The 22,402-nt window shown below is 37.7% G+C and overlaps 1 protein-coding gene across 26 annotated transcripts in view; it reads left to right on the top strand.

The window, feature by feature from the left end:
• BNC2 (basonuclin zinc finger protein 2) overlaps positions 1 to 22,402 on the top strand; it is a 436,884-nt gene that overhangs the window by 296,560 nt on the left and 117,922 nt on the right. For 22 of the 26 annotated variants that reach the window (XM_077912048.1, XM_077912060.1, XM_077912059.1 and 19 more), the window contains one exon: positions 15,161 to 15,396. The exons of the other annotated variants lie outside the window; for them this stretch is intronic. In XM_077912048.1, coding sequence (XP_077768174.1) covers positions 15,161 to 15,396 — 236 coding nt within the window. The remainder of the gene's footprint in view (positions 1 to 15,160; positions 15,397 to 22,402) is intronic. 26 annotated transcript variants of the gene reach the window in all.

Raw genomic sequence — 22,402 nt, 5'->3', positions numbered from 1 at the left:
AGGGAAAAAAAGATTAGGCTAAAGAGAGAGAGGCAGACAATTACATTAATGCCATTGCTTTTATCTTATAGATGTGTGTTATTATCTCGGGGTGCTGAGTGCGCAATTGCCTCAAAGAAAAGTAGACAGGAGACAAGGGGAAACTTGATAGTTATTAACTGAAGAGGCAGTGTGTCAAAGCTGGATGGGGTTCAAAGTTTTGCAAAGGAAAAAAAAAAACTGCAGGCAGCAAGCAACGGCTGTGTGGTTCTGCTTTCGGCTACATAAACCTAGTAGCAATCTAACATTTTCTACTTGGAAACAGATCATAGAGAGAAAAATTAATGAAAGATTTCATTCGGAGGTTTTTGGGGTAACATTTATCCTATATACATATGACTGAATCATCTTTTCTCTCTTATAAAATCTTGCCACAATGTGAGGCATGGTGAGGCATGAAGACAGGCATTTGTCAGTTCAGCTGTGTTGTTTGGATATGTTTAAAACACCTATTATCAACACACTTTTAATTAAAAAAAGCTATTAAGAAGCCCTTTTACTAAGTGTGAACATCTGTACGTGCAAACTGTAAATTAGGAGATCACATATGTGTGCCTCAGTCAGAGACTAAATGCAGTTGGCAAGTGTTTTTTAGTACTGTTTTATATACAGTAAAAACTAAAGGAAAAATTGCTAATTTTAAAATTTGGATTTATTTTTATGATTGTGCCTGTTAGTACTAATTAATAGAACTTTTCTTCTAATTAGAAATTAGGATCATTATTATCATCAAGTTGGTAATCAGAATTCAAAGGCTAACCAGAATCTCCCTTCTGTTTCTTTGTTCATGTTGTTTCAGGAGACTTCTTTTCTGAAAGTTTGGGCTTATTAAATATAGGTGATGATATAAAATAGTTTCATTTTACCAATGGCCCAAACTCTGAAAGATATTTGGCCTTGTTGATAACTCATACATGTCAAATGGCCCGCTAGTAACTTTACGATAAGATGGCAACTTTAAGTTTCCCCATCTGCTTAATCATACCTTGATCATGTTAGTGGCAAACCAGCAAGGATTGCTCTAGCCCTTGATATTTTCTTTTCATGCATTTAACAATTGGTTAGTTTAGACTTCTTCTAAGACTGCCTCCTTAACCCTTTTTTTATGAGCAGATCTTTATATAGGGTCTTTTATCCCTCCAGTCACAGATGCAAAGCAGTTTGATACTTGATATATGCATTAAGCAAATCCAGCAATCCAGAAGAAAAAACACATCAGTGTCAAAAGTGTGTGTGATAGCCCAGGGTTTTAAGGGATTATAGTGGGGGAATAAAAAAAAAAAAGAGATCGATTATAGATTTAGAATGAGATTTCAGGCTGACTTACTGGGAGAGAGAAGGAAAAATACTTGTGACACAAAGGTGACGTTTATTAAAAAAAGACTGAATATAATCATTCCTTTCTTTCAGGTATTTCCTACCAGATGCTGGCTTTTTGTATTACTCAATTTTGAAATATTTCTTCACTACATGTGATAGAGTTTAAAGCATATGTTCTAGCAAAAATAAATATGCCTTGCATTTACAATGTTTCCTTAGTGAAATCTACTTCAAGAAAATTAAGTCTTTAAATCTAATAAGTTAGGAGTAGGATAATTATTCACTTACAGAAAAGTTCATTTTTTGTTTAATAGAAGGACTTACATGGCCTCCTCAAGTAGCACATTTCAATAGTTTCAAAACAAGATGTGTTTTGTAGTCAGTGGCCATTTAATTCATTGATCTGTAGATTAAATGAAGCAAGGTTTGTGTAGCCAACCTTCAGCTAGCTTTGATGACTAGGGATGGGCTAGAGCAGCAGCAGTAGGAATGATAACCCCCAAACCTGGTTGCAGCAAGTAGATTCAATAACCAAATCTCTTCCTAGATTTACCATCAAGTTTGCAGATTAAATTTTCTTTTTTCCCCTTTAACCACCTTCTGATGGAGTTGCTATAAATGAAGAAAGACATGCCCCCCAAAAGTGGGCCATGTAAGGAAGGAGGAGGAGAAGAAATAAAACCAAGGACTTGTTTAATCTACTAACCAAGAGAGTGAGTTTCTGAATAGCCAAGCGTTGACAGTCTACTTTTATGTGTGCCTCAGTCAGACTTTGATGATTTACAAAATCTGTTGTGAAGACTTTATTATGCATAAGGCCACAGGGGGAAATGCCAATCAGTTTGAAATATTACTATATAGTCTCAAGTGGAGCTCAAATTCTGCCCTGGACTAATTGTGGGTGTTTGTGTGTGCATATCCACTTACTCTTAAAACTAAGTGTCAACTAGGTATGATTAAAATCCACAGGACAGTGGGGCCTCATTGGAACTACCTTTGTCCCTCTTTCCTCACTTCAGATTAGAATCACATTCATAATGGACATAAGAGTATTCATATACTTATCCCTTATGTATTAAGGGACAAGAAAAAAAATCAAGAACAATTCACATAAGGTATATAAGGTATTGTAATATAATTGGGGTTTATGGAGGCTCAGTAGGTTTTTGTTTTGTTTTACATAAAAAGGGTAACACTATTTGTTCAAGAAAAAAATAAACCCTTCACAATATAAGAGCTGACAGTTTTTATCACCAGTCTTGGGGATCAATTCTTGCAGCTATATATCATTCCTTTTCTTCTTTCCTTAAAAAAAAAAAAAAAAATTCTTAAAGCAAGCTTCTTTCTCCTTGATATTAAGTATCCTAATTAATTCAACCTTGACAGTTATAGTTAGAAAGTTGTGACTTGAACACGAGTTATTTTGTACTTAATTTGCCCCCAATTATATAGTTCTTTTCCCCAAAAGTAGTGAAGAGCATGTGCAGATCTAAATATTACTTCAAGTCATAAGGAATCTTTCTTTTAATAACAGGCATTGTCTGCCTTCATGATCGATTCTCTGATTCACTAAAAAGTTCTTAATATGTCATCACTGCCATTTATTAATGTTTTCCCCAAGTGCTATGTCTTTTATTAAGATCTGGCTTACAATCTATGGGTAGTCTAAGCCTTTGCCTTGTGCCCTGATGCTTTCCTGCCTAGTAAGAGAGCAAAGTCTTATAATGGGAAAGGATTGATGTTATAATGATTCCAAAGGGCCCCTTTATGATGAAATTCTAAATACGCAAAATCCCATTAAACCTGTAGAAGTTCATGGGCTAGCTACATTGAAATGACATATCATTATATCGGGTGTAGTGTGCATATCATAAAGTATGGTATAATCTGAAATTATAGGTCATATTAGCAAGAACGAAGAGCTACTGACCCTCATAAATTCAGAATATTTGGGTATTTGGAGTAGGAAAGGGAACAATAATCTGTTTATAAGTAATCAAAATTTAAAAATCTGACCCCAGAAATAGCTCTCATAAAACCCTATCCCTAACAACTTTGAAGTAATCATGGAAAGAATTCCATAAAATAATCCCTTAAAGACACATGTTGAATGTTAATCTATTAGAAATTGAAATTGTGTTCTAGAACCCAGAACTACTAAAAGCTGACCACTTGATGCTGTTATAATTTAGAATCCTAAGGGGAGTGAGGCAAAAGATGTGGAGTTCTCAAAATAATTAGCTTTCCAATTTAAGGCTCACTTGGCTTTCTCCCAAGATGAAAGAATAGGTTTCTTTAATTTTTTTACTTATAAAATTGCTTCAAATTAGTATTTAAAAATTTAAAAATATCCCGGGCAAGTCTGGAAATTAGTGAAATAAAAGATTTCCTTTTAGGCCATTTTCATACAAATTTTTAATTGTTTTCCTCTGCAAAGTAGGTGGCTTTGAAAAGTTACTCCACTTCTCTCACTTCTTGTTGAATGGCTATAGGCTTCACACTGCCGTGCCTGAACTGTTATTAGATGGAGTCCACTGGACGGACATCAGGGCCTGCAATGTTCGAGCATATTCCTATGAAAACCACCTAAGTCACTTGAATCTGGCTTTTAAAGAAAGTTATGTTTAAAAAAGTTGTGGAAAACTAAGAACTATAAACTATCACTGAGAGCCAATTTTCTAGGATCAGTGAAAAGCACTTTTATACTCCTACATTAAGAAAAAAAACTATCTGAATATGTTCTTATTTCTGTGACCTTCACAGAAAATATTAGAAGTGAAGTCTGTAGAATTACAGGTTTACATTTATTTTAATTTATTTGAAGGTTTGGGGAGTAATTCCTGTTATTAAAAATTGAAATAAAAAATAGTTATTCACGTTTCATTTGATAGATCCAAGTTCTTTTATAACCACTCCTCATCCACCCCCAGCACTATTTTATACATTTGAAAACAGAATTTTATAAAGAACATTACTTTGTTCTTTTAGTTAGCAATACTATTAGAAGCATATATTACTTCACATTATTTCACTATTGCATATTTTGCATTACATTTTATTCTTATTTTACATTTACATTACATGTTTACAGTAATGAACCACAAAAATGCTGGCTGTTGTCCTTATGGTGATTTCTGTTTTTAACAGAAAGGAGTTTTCTTCATCCAGACTTATGTGTCATTTGGAGTCTTATCCTATCAAAGTGTTTATTAAAATTATCCAGATCTCAATTTCTCCTTTGTTTCATAGCTAGAAAATTACCAGTGTAAGCTTCTGTTTCTGGCATTTTAAAGAAATCCAGGTAAATTACATTCCCTCAGTTACCTAATTCACAGTTCAAGAAGCTCTTGTGTGAATTTTCTAACTAGTATCTGTGTTGTTCAGTTAAATCCTTTTCTTTTTCCAGATAAAATTCCACTTACTAAAAAGAGATTAATTTATATGTTGGCTTCTTTTTTTCTCTGGACCTCTTAATAAAAGAAAAATAACCTTTTCTTTGTAGATACTATTCTTACAATCTTATTGTGTGACTGTTCTCCGACCCCTTCCAAAGTCTGTACCAGTCATACCTTTTCTATAGCTATGAAACCATTGCTCTAGCACATGGATCACAAATCTAGTGATCTGTGCTATGATTTTCATCATGTCTGTGTTATGTTCTAGCCTATGCACCCTGTCATCAAGCTAGATTTCATATTATTGTTATTAGAAATCCATTGGATGCCCCCAAATAATGCTTGGAGTGGTAGGAAAGGGAATAGATCATGCAAAGTGTAGTCAATTCCTGACCAGCTAGCAGCGCCACCTCACTCCTTAAATTGCCACAGTTACCTACCCCACTGTTTTCTAGGGGAGTATAAAGAGGAATATAAAAATCCAAGGAGAGAGATATGGGTAAAATCGAGAGTTTGGTGGCACAGTAGAATCCTACATTTAGGCTTTCAGTGCAAATACACTAATGGCATTTTCCTATTCTGTGTTCACTTAACTCTGTTTATCCATTCAACAGTATGAAGACTGTGAACACCCTTGAGTTGATTATGTGTCAGATATGGTCGTTGCTTAACATCAAGCTCTTGTGATAAAATAGGTACATGAGTGACCCAATAAATGGGCAACATATGTTTGGGATGTACATGATTGGCACGCATAAGTATTGAGACAGTTTGCTCTTAGATGAGGGGACCTCTCCAGACTTCATGGATAAAGAAAATAGAAGTTGAATTGAAGCTAGAAGAAAAATGTAGTTAAAAAGGTAAATAAGAGGAAAGGCACTTACAGAACAGCATAGAAAATTAAAAATTTTTTAAATGAAGCTCAGCAGATGGAACCCTGCTTATCTCTACAGCATCATCTCATACTATTTTGCTGCTCTCTTTTCATCGTAGCAGAATTGGCTTTGTCTGGAAAAGCCAATTAATTTGTTACCCATTTAAATTATGTCCTCATATTCCATACCCAGCTTGTAATTCTGTGCATTAATGTGTATTTTTTTAAAGTCTGTTTTCCTTGCTAGTCTATTAACTTCATGAGGGCTTGAATCGTATCTGTTTGGTTCTTCACTAAATCTCCAAAACGTAACATAGGGTCTAGGAATATTCTTTTAGTGACCAAATACGAAAGTGCTAGGAATGCTTGAAAAGGTAATGTGTAACTCATTTTGGTCACAGAGGTCTGTGTCAGTTATTAGGATAGATAGTGAATTGATTTGGCCAAGTCTTCTGACCCAGGTTAAGGACTTTGTGTAAGGGAGGGTTTTGCTGGGATCACCATTACAAAATTTGAATCAGAGAAAAGACCTATTCTAAGCAGTATTTTGAGAAGACTGAATTGTGGATTGTATTTAGGTTGTATTAGGCCAGAGAGAACAGAGATAGACCAGACCACCAGGAGTCACTTGCAGTAACGGAGTTGTGGGAGTCTTAAAAGCCTGTACTAAAGTGGTAGAAATTAGGCCAGAGAGGAGAGATTGATCCAGGAGAAACTGCAGTGGAAAAATGTATGGGTACTAAGTAAGTAGCCTGAGATCATTTTGAATGTTTTGCTATATATAATGTTCAATGGGAAGAACAGCACCAACAAGATAGGAATTTGTATACACAGTGTACACCTCAACTATGTAAAATTACAGACTGAAAGAAGTAGATGCAAATATATCGACATGTGCATCTCCATTGATTTCCCTGCCAAATCCCCCAAACCAGAAAATCTTAGTCCTCCTGTAACCCTGCCTCATCTTTACTCTAAACATCTATTTTCTTCCTCACACTTTTTAGCTTGGTCTTGATTCTTTGTTTTTCTTTCCTTGCTCCTTGAATTAAGCAAGTGGTCTTCAAGCTATTGGCTTCCCTGCCACTAAAAAGAATTTTGAAAATGAAGAGCCATGCTAACATTTTCATATACTAAGTAATTTGCCAAGGTCATGCAGCAAGTAAGTGACAGAGCTGAGATTTGAACCCTGGGAGTCTGGTCCTGGAAACTCTGTTTTTTATCTGGAGGACAACAATCTTTTTTTTTTTTTTTTTTTTTAAACATTGAGAACTTTAAATCATTATTTTAGGTCCTTATTTTATCTCCTTAGCTTGTTTCCAGTTCACAGCCCCCAAATAACATTACTATAAATGTAGTCATGTTGGCTGGAAAGTCTTGTATCCGTTCAACTTACACATGTCTGCCATGAAAATAATATAAATAGAAATTTTCTTGTTTAACTTGAAGATGATAAGATCCAAAGCAATATAAATATTATACATTTTTATAATTCATTAAACACAAGGTGGATTTTTGTTGGAAACACACCTGTCAATAAAATGGACAGGGTTATAATATTTTTCTTCCCAGATTAGTTCATATATCAGTAAATGAATAGTATTTATTGTAAGAAATAGAAAAGTTAGACCCTATCATTTATCATTTTTGCAGCTATAACTGCTGAGATACCTGGTCACATGAATAGATGGGACAAGGAACTTAATCTAATCATCATTGGGCTCTCAGAAGTCATTTCAGATTGCCAAAAAGTACACAATGATCAGGTAGTTAGTTTCGTTAAAAGGAAAAAAATGAAAATCACCCACCTTATAATCCAGATATTGTTATAGTCATTAACCTTCTTAATTTTAGGGAAAAGGCATTAACAAGGTGTATTAAATGCCCACTTATAAATTTAGCTGTTAGTCTTTCATTTAAAGGTATATTGTTTATTCTAGGACACACAGAAAAGATTGAGATAACAAAAACACTGTATTATTCAAATAGTTTCTTCAGTATGCTCTTTTATTATTACGAAAAGATACTTTTATCATTGCAAATTCAGCTTTCCTGATTGATGAAAATTTCCCACCAGTGGTCATGGTCAAATCATGCTGCCAAATCTAATTTACATTGGAAAAAATTGAGCTCACATTTCAACTCAAATAAATGTATTAATTTGCATTATGAGAAAAATTATTTAAAAATCAATGTATTGTCGGCTCCATTTCATAGGGTAGATTACTAAAACAGTCTAGAATAAAATGTGGAGCTAATAAAATTACTCATTTTACAATAGAAATGCTATTTCTTATTATTTAATTAGTAATGATGTAGTATAATGTAAACCTAACTTTTTTATGAAGAGTATGTTAGAAGTCATGGAAAAAAAAGTCATGGTCTTACTTTGATTAATGTGGCTCCATGTGTGTATCACAATACGGTGTTGGACTTTAGGAACAAGTTAGGTAAGAGTCCTATCTTTTAAAAAAAAAAAAAAAGATTTTATTTATTTATTCATGAGAGACACAGAGAGAGAGAGAGAGGCAGAGACACATGCAGAGGAAGAAGCAGGCTCCATGCAGGGAGCCTGATGTGGGACTTGATTCTGGGTCTCCAGGATCACACCCTGGGCCGAAGGCAGGTGCTAAACCTCTGAGCCACCCAGGGATCCTGGTAAAGTCCTATCTTATAAAAACATTTATTCATATTGTTAGATCTAGTCAAACTGATTTCATATATTTAATGAAAGCAGTTATATACTGTTAAAAATTAAGTGCTTTGATTTAAATTATAATTTATGCTGATTTCACTTTTATTAACAGGATGTGGAAAATATTCAAAATTTTATAAGAAATAAGATGAGGGGCAGGTACCTGGGTGGCTCAGTTGGTTAAGCATCTGACTTTTGATTTTGGCTCAGGTCATTATCTCAGATTCCTGACATCAAGCATTGTGTCAGGCTCCACACTTAGTGGAAGCTCCACTAAGTGTGGAGCCTGTTTAAGATCTTCTCTCCCTTCCCCTCTGCTCCTACCCACACCCTTTCAAAAAAAAAAAAAAAAAAAAGAAATGAGATGAAAATGATGATTAATCATAACTGAAATAAATATTTGTTATTATTTAAATAGGCTATAATTACCTTATTAAATGATCAACATAGTTTCTGAAAGAAATCATGTAAAATTTTTATTCATGCTTTATCTAGTGTGTCTTGCAAAGTTTGTAGATAGGAAAATATTCAAACTGAATCTAGAAGAGTAGATGTGTCATAGGCTCAGGGGCTTTTCTTTCCAGGTAATGATCCCAACTCCTGGGGATAAGTGTCAGGAAAAGAATGGCTTTCCTTTGAATATGTTAGGAGGCAAAAGCCATTTTCACTATTGGACACTTGTGCTTTGTTCTCATAGGATACTTTCTAAAGAGTGATTCATTGTTAAAATAGGTAGGAATGCTAGAGGTGAATGCATTCCTCTTCTTCCATTTTACATTCTATCTGAATTCTGAATATTCTAACATAGGCCCAAATATTAGGCTCTAGTTACCCTTTACCCAAATAGGTATAGTCAGGAAAAAAAAATGTCCCTTCTGAGGTTCTTGGTGCTTTTATTATTAAGAGGCTTCCACAAAACCTCATTTATTTTGGCATCCAGGAGAGTCTTCCACCCTTGGCCAGTGCACTGTGTAAGTCACCATTATTCTGTAATAAAGGAGGGATATGATTTTTAATGGAGAAATGGAAATGGCTAATCTGCATGTGCATGCAGGCCTTTTCTCACTCAGGTGGATCAAGTTTAGGAAAAAGTAAGTTGAGGATTATAGGATCTGGAAATGGAATCCCAATGTCTGCACACCTTTTGGAAGGCCTTCGCGTCCTTCATATATAGGCACATCATCGTGGAAGTCCACGGAGTGAAAGCATGTCCCAGTGGAGTATTACAGACATGTTCTACTCTGTACACTCAACACTAAGCCAAACCTTCACCTAGATGTCAGTGATTTTTAGTGTGGCATGTATAGTGGTATACATCAAAGTCATCCATGCTCAGTTTTCAAAACTAACCATGATCATCTCTCTCTCGACTGTTCATTAGGGGGTTGTGGCTCTGTGGCTGAGGTTTATGCAGTGGCTTTTACTGCTGAATGCTTGCCATGTCCCTCAAGCTGACAACCATTGTTTTAATTCAACTTGTAGACCCTTGTCAAAATTTTATATCTAACATTATACATCGTTTTTATCTTATAAAATGTTTAATGTTTTCTATATCCTATTAACAGGAAATAGAAGTCTTCCATAGCTTTTGGCCTTCAGTATTAAGGCTTCTTACGCCTTGCCCATCTGACTCTTTTGTATATATCCCTAACTATTTGGCCTCAAGTGTTAAAGATTCTGTGGATAGTCTATTCTCTTACACGTATCCCATTAGTTCAGTGTTTCTCAAAGTGTGGTCCCTGGCCAGCAGCATCAACATCTTGTGGAGACTTAACTCAAAATGCAAATCCTTTGTCCCCACCACAGACCCAGTCAGAAACTCTGGGGATGATGGTCTAGTGTTAGTTGGTCTAGTGTAACCCTTCAGGTGATTCCAATGCACATAATGTTTAAGAATGCCTGCCTTAGTTCCATCTACCTAGATTGCTCTCCTTTCTCACTTGCTGAATTCTCAGTTATCTTACAAGACTGTGCCTTTCTGCAGAGTTGCCCTCTCTTCTGTGTCCTATAGTACTTCATCAAATCTCTTTTATAGTATTTATATTGATGGCATCTGTCTCCTTTGAGGGTGGAGGCCACAACGTAAATTACTTTTGCATCTGCATGCAGCCCCTACCTTGGTGATAAGTTATTAAGTGCTGGTGAATAAATGAATGTATGCATGAATGAAGGAGAAGAGCATTGTAGGAGGAGTGGCGATCAATAAGGTCAGCTGCTGTGAAGAGATCATGGAGAATAATGAAGGATAAAAGCTATTGGATTTCATAGTAAGGCAGGTGTTGGTGACCTTTGAAATGCTTGCTTCAGCAGAGTGATGGGCAAGAAGCCCAGTTTGCTGGGAGTTAGGGACTTCCAACATGATGAAGACTTGCAAGTTTCCAGACATACTGACTGTTTATCTGAACATGTAGTGGAAACAGAATTTTCTTGGGAGAAATAACCAAGTGACCTTAGACCAGTTACTTAACTTCATTGAGCCTGTGATCTCTGAATAGGCAATAATAGTAATACTGTGTGGTTATTAAAAAAATTTTAAAGGATTAAAGGAAATCATTATAACCCCCTAGAATGATGCCTTTTAGTTAGTACTTACATGGTCATTTTCTTTGTCCATTCCCAAACACACAATTATTTTTATTTAATAATGCTGATGGTATCCATGACCCTTTGTAAATTTGTATAAGATATGAAATTGTTAAGGATACTCTATTTCTAGTCCTTGGAGAAATTGTGAATAGTATTTGGCCTGGAACTGAAATACCTTCAGTTGAACCACTGATAGCTACTTTGAAATTACATGGTATCCAGCTGGAAAAGTACCCCTAAAAGTGATTGGCTTAAGCCTCTTTTAGATACAAATTATGGAATTCTACTTCAAGCAGACATAAAAAGGGAGAGTAAGGAGATTTTTTTTTTTTTTTTTTTTTTGGCTCATGTAACTGAAAATTCCAAGGATAATACCAGCCTCCACTTTACCATATCCATATCTTCTGATCAAACAGTTATTATCAGTACTTGGTCTTTCTCAGGCCATCCAGCAGCCTGTCTTCCATGCGATTCTCATTCATATATATTAGCTGCAAATTTCTAGGAAAGAGAAGACTTCCTACTAGTTCTAACTAAAATCCTAGACTCAATCTCATTTTTAGACTTAGGTCGCTTGCCCATTCTTGAACCATTTGCTGTACCAGGGGCTTGGGATATCCTGGTTTCAAGGCCTAGCTTAAGGAACATAACATTCTGGTCTATGAAATAATTGATAGTGTAGGGGAAGAATTATTTCCCCAAAGGGAAATCCAGTTTCTGGTATCAGAATGAAGGGGGGTAGATGCAAAGCAGGCAAAACAGTTGTCATCATCTTATTTTACAGAAAAGCACTTTTTTTTACACTTTGCTTCCAGCAACTGTAGAGGTCCTAGCTTAAACAAGTTGAATGGAAGAAAAGAATGACAAAGTATTGGAAGTTCTCTAATCCTCATGTACTCCCAACTTCACCAAGAATAGCTTTACTTTTATTATACCCAATTTTTGTTAAGATTTCATTTGAAAATGGAATTTGGGGAAAACCATTGGTATAGGACAATTTAAGATGGTTAGGCCCATAAAGTATAAAGGTAGGTGACCCTCTTTTCTCACTCCATTCTGCTGAACAAATTCTTGCCCTGCCTTTTATTCATCCCCATTGGTCCAATTCATGTTCCTAACCCCACTATGACTCAGACTTGAGTCCCTGAGGCAGACTCCATTTACTGTTATTATGACACTTAAAAAGTTGTCACTTACTCTTTGCCCACCTGGAAGACATCCTCAAAAGTTGTCCACAACTTGGTGACTCAGTGTGAGCCAGCAGTTGTAAAGCAGGAAAATTTGATACATTCAAGAAATTTGACAGATCATAATCTTTGATGATATGTATATGCTGAAATTTGTAATTTACATCTGCAAGGTGGGCAGTTTTTCAGTCCTTTATGGTTCATCTCCTAGGTAATTGCTGCTTAAATGACAGTCTGAGGTTTGTTTCCCTTATCTGCTATTGACTTTCTTTAAATATCTGACCCACCCTTTCATCTTCTATATCAGAGTATAAATGTGGCCAAGTGCTGGTTTATGTAAATAAAGTTTTATTGAAACACTGACACGCCTGTTGGTTTAAGTCTTATCTGCACTCCCTCTATAACAGCAGAGGTGAGCACTTGTGAAACAGAACATATGACCCACAAACCTAAAATATTTACTGTCTGGCATTTTATAGAAAAAGTTGTTGATTTCTACCATATATTTACGTGGCTTATAAAAGTATTTCTCCTTTTTTGACATATGGCATATTTAGGAGGAAGAATTAGGTAATGTCCTTATTATTCTCATTCTCTGATTGTTCTCTAAAGCATTTCTAGGGAAATGTTTTTGCTTTACCTTTCCACTTGGGTGCTTTCAGTTCTCTGAACAACTTCTCTTTTTTCTGGCCCCTTGACAGTTTAGTCTTCTTCATCTTTTTAAACCTCCAGCCCTTTTTGGAGAGTGAGAGGGAGAGGTGTGATAACCTTCCATCCAGCCCTTGAATACATAGGTACACATACCTGCATGTACTTAATGCATGGCTGTAGGTACCAAACAAAAGGACAGAAATCAAGATTCAGTGTGATCTTATTTCCCCTCTACTGAATCCTCTTGGTTTCCTATTTGTTGTGGTCATAGCAGTGTATTTAGTGAAGAAGTGTTTGATGCAGGCCAGAAGGGTTGATGAAGGGAAACGGGGAGAGGAACAGATTCCCCTGACCTGGTCACAGGATTCTGTAAGCAGAGCAGCTTACTCATCAGGAGACTGAGTAGTAAAGCTCTACTTGAAGAAGAACAGGGATAATAATACCTCATTCCTGCATTTTCGCAGTCTAAATGCCCTGTGGAGTGAGAGAAGACTTCAATCCCTAGGCTTGTGAATCCCTTATCTTTCCCAAACGTTAAATTAATTTTTAAAGCTATTTATTCAAAGTTGACTTAACCACTAGAATAGGAAAGATCAGACAAATCAGCTGCAAGAAATGAAGTATGAGGAAACCCGAACTCTTTGACAAAGTATTCCTGGGAGTAAATGTGTTGAATGAAGCCAGCGGGTAAATGATAAGGGCCTTTACACTGTGGATGTAAGAAAGCAATTTATCAAGAGTACATGAACTCTCTGGTGACCACAAGTCAGGAGGAAACGAGAGTGGAGGAGGAACCCTGAAAAAATACATTTGAAGTAGTAATAAAAAGTGTGTGTGTGCATGTACTTTTAAGTACCTGCATTAATATGCAGAAATACGGGCATATTAAAACAGGAGTTGCTCAGAGTGCACATGTACAGTAGCCTATACTGTGAAGGGATAAGGTGCTGGGAAGAGTGGTTGAGAAAGGCCAGACAGTGGTTTAGAACTACACAGAAAACTTAAGCACTCTCAGGTATAGTTACGATTTGAGCCTGGTTGTTGTCTGATATCCATTTGCCTGACTTATGAGATTAGATGACCATCTTTCAAGCTCGCATGTTTATCTTTTTTAATCTCTGGAAGGTCATCTGTGTATAATTCTGACAGTTGATCTAAGGCTTTTGTGCTCTCTTAAGGAGTTCAAAGCACCTCTCACTCATTATCTCATTAATCTTTGCAGCATCTCTTTGAGCCTTGTAGATGAGACAATGTTATCTTAATTGTTCACTGTAGAGAAACTGAGGAAAAATGTAATTACATTATCTGCAGTAGGGTTCCCAGGAGCTCAGATAAGGATGGGGGCTAGAATGTATGACCTTATCTTAGCTTTTAGATCTAGATGTTACTTTTTTAGATATGAGGAGATAAAGGCCTACAATATTTACTCTGGGGATGGTCATCCTTAGTTTTTTTGTACTAAGAGAACACCCCTGAAATACATAGAAATTCTTCAATTTTGATTTTTGTCATGTTTTTCCTATTTTCATTTGATACTAAACCCTTGTCAGAGCTGTTAATAAAAAGTGACCAAGTTACAATGTGAATTCCTTTTTCTTGAACATGCCAGTGAGCATTAAACTGTCTAACAGGTAAATAGCAAGAGGGAGAGTTGGAAGAGCAATTCTTGGGGTTATCCCTGCTCACTAATTTAACTTGAGTTACATTACTAGTCCTTATTCTCTCAAATTAGGTCTTTTATCCTGTAAAGAGCATGCTCTACTTTCTTTTTAAACCATTCAAGTATTTTAAGAGGTGAGTCTTATTCAGAAAACTGATCTCGGTTGAGCCTGCTCTTATGGCAGGAGTCAAGAATTCTCTGTCTCTGGTGGAGGCATGGGGAACACCGTGACAACTTGGATAAGCCGTAGGTTTTTTTTTTGTTTTTTGTTTTTTTAGGATTTTATTTATTTATTCATGAGAGACACAAAGAGATAGGCAGAGGTGGGGAGCCTGATGTAGGACTCCATCCCAGGACCCTGGAATCATGAGCTAAAGGCTCAATTACTAAGCCACCCAGGTGCCCCAAGCCACAGTTCAATTAGCAAATTAATTAGTCCGGTTTTTAGAGCCAGTCACAGTCCTTTAGAAACCTCAATGGCTCTCTTTCTGAAAGTCAGATATGTTTTGTATTTGCTGTTGTCTGCGGCTGTTAAACTACACCAAATTAAAAAAAAAAAAAAGGTGAAACAGGGAGGAGGTGGGAAGAGAACTATTTAAATTGCAAAAGTTTGCTTAAACATCTGTGGTTATGATCCGTCTGTAGAAATGGAGCCCTGATAACTTCCAGTGACTTGTTTCTACTTTCTTTGTCTCCGTCCCTTCCCTCTTTCTATTCCTGCCCACCTCCGGAACTTTGGTGGGACCACCACAGCCTTGGATAAACTCAGCACCCAGCACCTATACCACCCCACCCAGGTGGAGATCGTGCAGTCCAATGTGGTGTTCGACATCAGCAGCCTGATGCTCTATGGGACACAAGCGGTGCCTGTGCGGCTAAAGATCCTGCTAGACCGTCTCTTCAGTGTCCTGAAGCAAGAGGAGGTGCTACACATCCTGCATGGTCTGGGCTGGACTCTGCGGGACTACGTCCGGGGGTACATCCTTCAGGTAGGGGGAGGATGTCGAAACTGGTATCTGGCCAGCTCTAGTTGGGGTTGAGGAAGAACCCTTGTAAACCTGGCCTCTTTCCTGCCCCTCATGGGCCTGGGCATGCCCACCCTCTTCCAATTAAAGCAGTCCTTTTGGCTTGCTTGTCAGGGAACTGGGAACAAGGAACTCTGTCCCAGCAGGCTGGCATTGGGGCTCAGTGGTGTAAGGTCAGAAAAAAGAATGTGGCCCATTGCCTTGTGTTGCTTTGTTTGCATCTTTTTAATTTAGCTCTCTCCCCCTACAACCTGGGCTTCCTGCTTCTCCACCAAGTCTGATTATAGCTCCCTAAAAGGGAGGGCTCTTTGAGGTGGGTGATGTGTTTGTGAAAATTTGAGAGTACATTTCATCTGCATTTAGTAGGGCTTTTGCTTACACCGAATTTGTAGGTTCATTGTTTTGTGGTGGTTTTTTTTTTTTTTTTTGGTTGTCTGTGTACCCTATTTATTGCTGCTTCCTCTAAATCAAAAGAAGAACTGTAACCTCTGCAAACTCTCTGCTTTTATAACCAGTAAAACCCATTCTAGAACACACAGACATGGTTATAGATTTGGCTTTCACAACAACTGTTCCTCCAACTTGAGCCCCTTCTTTGTATTAGTGGCACTTGCAATCTGGTAAGAGTCCTAGGACTTCTGGAGGCCTGCAACCTCCACTTCCCACCCCCACCCCAACCTCCTTGCATTTTTTCATCATTTTTTGCAGCATGTCATGAGTTGCTTTGCATTGTGTACTTTGCCTCTGAAATGTTTTTATGGCCATCTGTCTTCCTACGACCCTTGAAGGGTAAATGTTGAAAACAGCATGTTGGGAGACCCCAGGATCCAAAAAGACTACACTGGACGATGAAGAAGTACTCCCTCCTGCCAAAGGAGATCACAGTTGGAGAAGGTAGACTCTGAAGTGATTTTTGAAATTTTTTATGGGATAATACCAGGAGAATTGCCCCCCTTCAAAAAAAAAATTTTTTTTTACTCTGCCAGCCTTGTTTATTCCCTGAATCACCCAGTGTTGTGTGCAAGGCCTTGGCTGCCAGCTTGGTATGTAATGAGTGAGGGGCCTCACATCTCCCTCTTGCTTTAACCAGGCATTAAAGCACACACATTCCTGTCATTCTCCTATGTGGTACCTCCAGGTGTTAGCCAGGGCAGGAGAGCAGAGAGGTGTGATGACAGGAAGTAGAGAGAGACAGAGAGAGGGTGGAATAACCCGTCTGCTCCCGTGACTGCTTTGGTTAGCATTGAATCATTGCTTAGTTTAGTGAGGTGTCAAGTTGGAAGGCACAGAGAGTTTGGCCCTCAGAAGACAAGATGATGATGATAATAGGAATAATTATATATTACGTTTTTAGTTTATAGAAGACTTTCACAAGCATTATCTCATTTGCCTCAGGATGGGGGTATTTCAGTGGGGTGAGTGGAAAGTTAAGTCCTGGGTGGTCAGGGGACCTGAAAGGGCATGAGGTCCAGGAGGAAGGGGCCAGGAAAAATAAAGCACAGAACCAATTTCACAATACCTGCTCACACTGGCCTAGAGATAGATATGGTGCCACATGTTTCTGCATTCGTTTCCACAGCATAAAGATTAATATCCATTTGGGATAGCTCTTATTCTACAGAAAGGAGCAAAGCTCTTTGCACATTTTTGAACAGAACTGTAAGCGTGGCTAAGCACTCTTTTCTTTATTCAAAACCTAAGATAATATGCCCCAATCTAGTACCACCTTTACTGCCTCCACTCTGATGCTTAGTCTGTCATTAATGCTGTATTTCAGTTCTACATGTGTATTTTTGCCTAAGATCTCTGGAGCATATGCATGGTATCTTCCTGTCCAAACAGATAGGAGGTGCATGACTGATTATCTGCCTTCCTAACAACCCACCTCACTATAGCCTTTTTATGGCAGGAAATATAGAACCTGCTGGTGGTTCTGTGATATGGTCCTGATGTTTTGCCTTGACCAATCAATACCTGTTCTTTGTTTTACTTGATATTGTTATTAAAGTGTTAATTTTTCTCTGTTTCAGCCTATTTCTAAGTCAGGCATAGAAAATGTACATTGAAATGTATTCTGTATTTCTTTTTAACAATACAAAATTGCAAGAGAAATTAAGTCTGTGAGGAAAATTCTGCAAAACCACGAACTGAAATTTATAAAGTCTCTGATTTTAGGGTTAAGTTATTGCCTATGAAGAATTCTGACATCTATTGTGATACTTAAGTCATAATTAATTTTTATTAATTTAGTATACATTTTGAAAATGTCTTAATATAATCTGTTTCTCCATTCAGAGTCTAGAATTGACATTTTGAGAAAATCATGGATGATTTTTGCATTAGAAGAACACTAGGTTTAGTTTCTGTCTTGTTTTATTGATAGGACTGATGTAATATAGATTTTACTTAAATGATGCTTTTTGTTAACATCTATTCTCTACTTCTTCCTTGTGAAAACAGTTTGGTTTAGGGAAGAAGCAAGAAGTAGAAAGATACAAAACTAGTAAGAAAATGCTCATTTTGTTTAAAAAAAAAAAACTTGAGAAACAAGAGATAGGCTATAAAGTAAACCCTTTTCATCTAAAGCAATGTGATTTGGCTATTGGCCAGTATTTTTTAAATTATATATAGTAATGATAAGGTATACACAAATGACTTTGAATATAATGATATGTAACATTTTCATGCACAGAGGCTATAAACTGTGTGTCCAAAGGTTGAGGAACCCTATAATGCACTGTTAGTGTACAAGTCATTTTATCTGGCTAAAACTCAATTGTGTTGTAGCCCTCAAGGCATCAATTTTAGCATTATTGCTCTCAACAACAGTATATTGAATATTATGTCAGTTAAAGGAGAGTAATTATCAAGGCAAGTTAGGGTGGCTGTTAGACTTACCACATATTGACTTGGTTAGCAGTTGGCTATAGATTGTGTTACTGGGCAAATGAAGATGTACGGGAAGTTGAACTGGTGAAGCCAGGATATTAATTCAACTCTCTGTGGGCCTAAACCTATATCCCTTATGTCTCCACAGCTACTGCTGGTTTCGGAGATAGTTTTGAATGTGGAAGAATAGCAGGTGTCTGCTTTGATTTTGAATTATTGAATTCAGGGGATAAGAGGAGTGGGCTGTTCAAAACTATCACTTACAAGTGATATGTATGAAGAGGTTATTAAAAGGAAAAGGGAGGTAATAGTAATGCCACAGATTCACTTAAAAGGCTAGCAATATCTTTCAAAAATCCTGTTGCTGTTTTGATAAAAATTACTTCTCACTTATGTAATTATCCATGTAATTCATAAGTGAAGCTGCTAGGTGTAAAATGTATAGCATAACTTGGAGCACAATGATTTAAGAATCCAGGTAACATCTTTACATATGTGTGTGTGTGTGTGTGTGTGTGTGTGTGTGTATGAGTTCAATTTGCCAACATATAACGTAACACCCTGTGCTCATCTTGCCAAGTGCCCCCCTCAGTGCCTGTCACCTAGTCACCTGAATCCAGGTAACATCTTAAAGGTAGAAAACCCAGTATTCTCCTGTGTAGCAATTAGAGTGGTCATTCATAAAGTACAGAAGAACTGAGGTAAATTTTAGACACTCCATAAAACAGCAGAAAAAGGAAATAGGCAATTAAATGCTAAAATATAAAGGAACATGGGATGTTTTTCCTGCTACCAAAGAGTTATTTTTTTCTCGCGTCTCTATCCCATGGTACATTTATTGACAATAAATAAAAGCAGTGTTCTGTTTTTTCCTCTTTTTTGCTGTCTTTTTTTTTTAAGATTTTATTTATTTATTCATGAGGGTCACAGATAGAAAGAGAAGCAGAGACACAGGTAGAGGGAGAAGCAGGCTCCATGCAGGGAGCCCAATGCGGGACTTGATCCCGGGACTCCACGATCACGCCCTGGGCCAAAGGCAGGTGCTAAACCACTGAGCCACACAGGGAGCCCCATTTCCCCTGTCTTTGACTTAGGATATAAGAATATAGGTGATTATCATTGTTGAATTTAAACATTTAAAATCAGGTTTTCACAGTCATTTTTCAGTTTGAATCTGTATCTGACTTGCCTGGGCTCATACACCAGCCCATCTGTGGAAATCTCTTGCTTTGCAAATGAGTCCTGCCAGAATTCAGAGAACCATATCAGACACCCTGAATAATTAGCTAAGGTGTCAGCAGCCTTGTGAGAGGGTAAGCAGTGATGCACATTTCAAATCACCTGTGTCTTGAAACAATCAGAATTAATAGAACCATCAATACTTTAGGAGAATATTTCCCAGAGTATTCTGGGGGCACTGATCTTCTAGAAGTCTGACTTTAGATTTGAGAGGAGCTACACTCAGGATCCTTCTGGTAGAGCCTCAAGGTACACTTTAGCATGAAGGCTCTGAGAAGTTCTGGAATAAGTGGTTTGTGAGAGTAGGGAAGTAGAATCATCAAACACTTTCCACTTCATAGCCTTTTCCCATCAAACTTATCAGAACTCTTCCTCAACTTGGGGCATTAACATATTTGGATTCCTATGCCTGGACTCTCTTGCTCCTCTCTACACATGGGCTCCACCTCTACACATAGGTGTCAGCCAAAGTCCCACTTTTCCACAGAGGCCTTTTCTGTCCAAGTTAACCAGTATAAGTCTTTTCTTGTGTGGCTCTACCTCAGGACTGTTTCCCTCAAGCTCCAATCCAATTTAAAATCAATCAATTAAGTCAACTGTTAAAATGGTTTTCTTCTTGGCTTTCTCATTTGGGAACACCACAAAGGGAGGGCACTCAATAAATATTTGTTAAATGAATGGGTAAGGAAACCTGCTTCACTTGGTATAGCTTGATGTTTCGCAGTGGAACTCCTGGAATGTGCAGTAGCCAATTAGTCCAAGGGCCTTTACTCTTTCCTCAGGTTTCCTAGGTACTAAACGCCGTAACAACAGATGGGCTCCTGAGGGCAGTAGGAAGAGAAACAAGGCTCCCACACCCCCTAGCTAGTGGTCTATGTAGAATAAGTGTTTTGTGGTATCCATGTGGTAGAAAACGTCGATATTCAGCAAACACTTGTATTTAAACAGCCCTTTTGGGGCAAGTTCACATATGTTAGCTCTTTGAATCCCCTTATACTGTTACTGCCAATGAATTAACATTTGGAGTAGTTGAAATTCAAAAAGCTTGAGTGACTTTCCCACGATCACAGACACTACTAATTGGCACAGTTGATGCACTGTAAGCTTCCTGAGGATAAGAACCAATTACTTCTTGTTCATCACTGTAACCCAACTCCTAGTACCCAGCCTGACACGTAATAGTGCTTCCAAAAAATAAGAAGGAGAAAATTTTGAAATCTGATTTGAACTCAGGTCTTTGATTTTATATGGAGTATATGTTTTTGTTGCTGTTGTTTTAAGACAACCAAGCTATCTTTCCAGAATGTAATATGTGAGAGTTTTGTAGATCAGAGCAGCATGGTTTAGGGAACAGAGAAGGCCTGGGACTCTTCAACTGAGAGGTAGTTAAAATGTCTCTTGCATTCAGTGACAGATCTTATCCACCTGACCTTAATGAAATTAGTCCCTCTTTTCTATCCTTTTTTTGGGTTATTTCCTGATCTTCCACCCTGTTTTAGATTACCTTCCTCTCTCATTGCCATGACCCAAATATTTCTCTCGTTCTGGTATTTATCATTAATGCTTCATTGTAAATTCTGCTCTTTGATTTACCTTTTCAGAAATATATACCTTTTGTAAGTGTAAAAAAAAACCTAATCAATAAGATTTCAACTATATCATGTGCAGAACAGAGTTGAAATAGCTCTTTCCTCCATAAAAGGATATCAAGTTGGATGGCAAGAGGGCACTGGACATTGAGTAAGAGTATTGGGCTAAAGTTCCAGGACTGCCATTACTTATATATATGAGTGTGGAAAATTGGCCATTCTCAGCCACAGTTTCTTCTTTCTCTTCCTCCTTCTCATTTTTGGGGGGGGGGGGGGGGTTGAGGGGATATAGAGGAATGGAGGGATAGAGGGAGAGAGAATCTTAAGCAGGCTCCATATCCAGCACAGAGCTTGACACAAGGCTCAATCTCACAACCCTGAGATTACACCCTGAGCCAAAACCAAGAGTCAGACAGTCAACCAACTGAGCCCCCCAGGCGCCCTCACAGTTTCTTCAGCTTTAAAACTGAGATAACCCCTTACACCTCTCTTGCTCTTGAATGGGAAAAAAAGGTGAAATAATGTAGATGAAAACATGTTATAAATTCCCGCTCGAGTTTTTTTCACTTATATCTGTGCATGAACCTGACTCTGATCAGTTACAACAGGGAAATATCAGGTGTCAGACCTCTTTTTCTGCAGATATCAAATGCTTAGAAAACGATAAATACATTTTAAGCTTTAGTTAAAAAGATAAATGCTGATTTAGTAAGTAAACCCTGAAATATTAGTGGCCTATGACAGCTGGAGTTTATTTCTCTCTCTCTCACCAAGACCAGTCAGCATTCCTGGTTGGAGAACGTTTTCTTCCTGGAGGTGATTTGATCTCCTCAGATGTCTCTGGCAACTTAGGGCCTCTGCCATTTTATGCCTCTGCTGTTCTCTGGGCCCACAGGCTCCTCGTCCAGGTGGGAGCGCTGAAAGGCGATGGAGATTCTGTGTGGAGGTTTTCATGGACCAAATCTGAAAGCAGAGTAGGTCATTTCTTCTACCTCACTGATCAGAGCTTCCATCTAAATGGAGCCAAGTGACTGGGGAAGCTAAGACACGTACCTTTGTACCATGGAGGATGAGCACAGATCAGTGCCCCACTCAGGTGTGGTAGAGTAGCTGTAATTCTACCTTCTTTTTGTACAGTTAGACAAGGAAAGCGTAGGGCAGCAGAGTAGGGTGTTAAAGCAGGCTCACAGGTTTGGATCGCAGCTCCAGTTCTTACTAAATGTGTGAAAATAGGCCCGTGTCTTTACCTAAGC

This window comes from Canis aureus, chromosome 10 (genome assembly GCF_053574225.1).
Source record: "Canis aureus isolate CA01 chromosome 10, VMU_Caureus_v.1.0, whole genome shotgun sequence".
In the NCBI taxonomy this organism is placed as follows: domain Eukaryota; kingdom Metazoa; phylum Chordata; class Mammalia; order Carnivora; family Canidae; genus Canis; species Canis aureus.
Note: the sequence above shows the minus strand (reverse complement) of the source record. Positions and strands in the feature narration are given on the sequence as shown.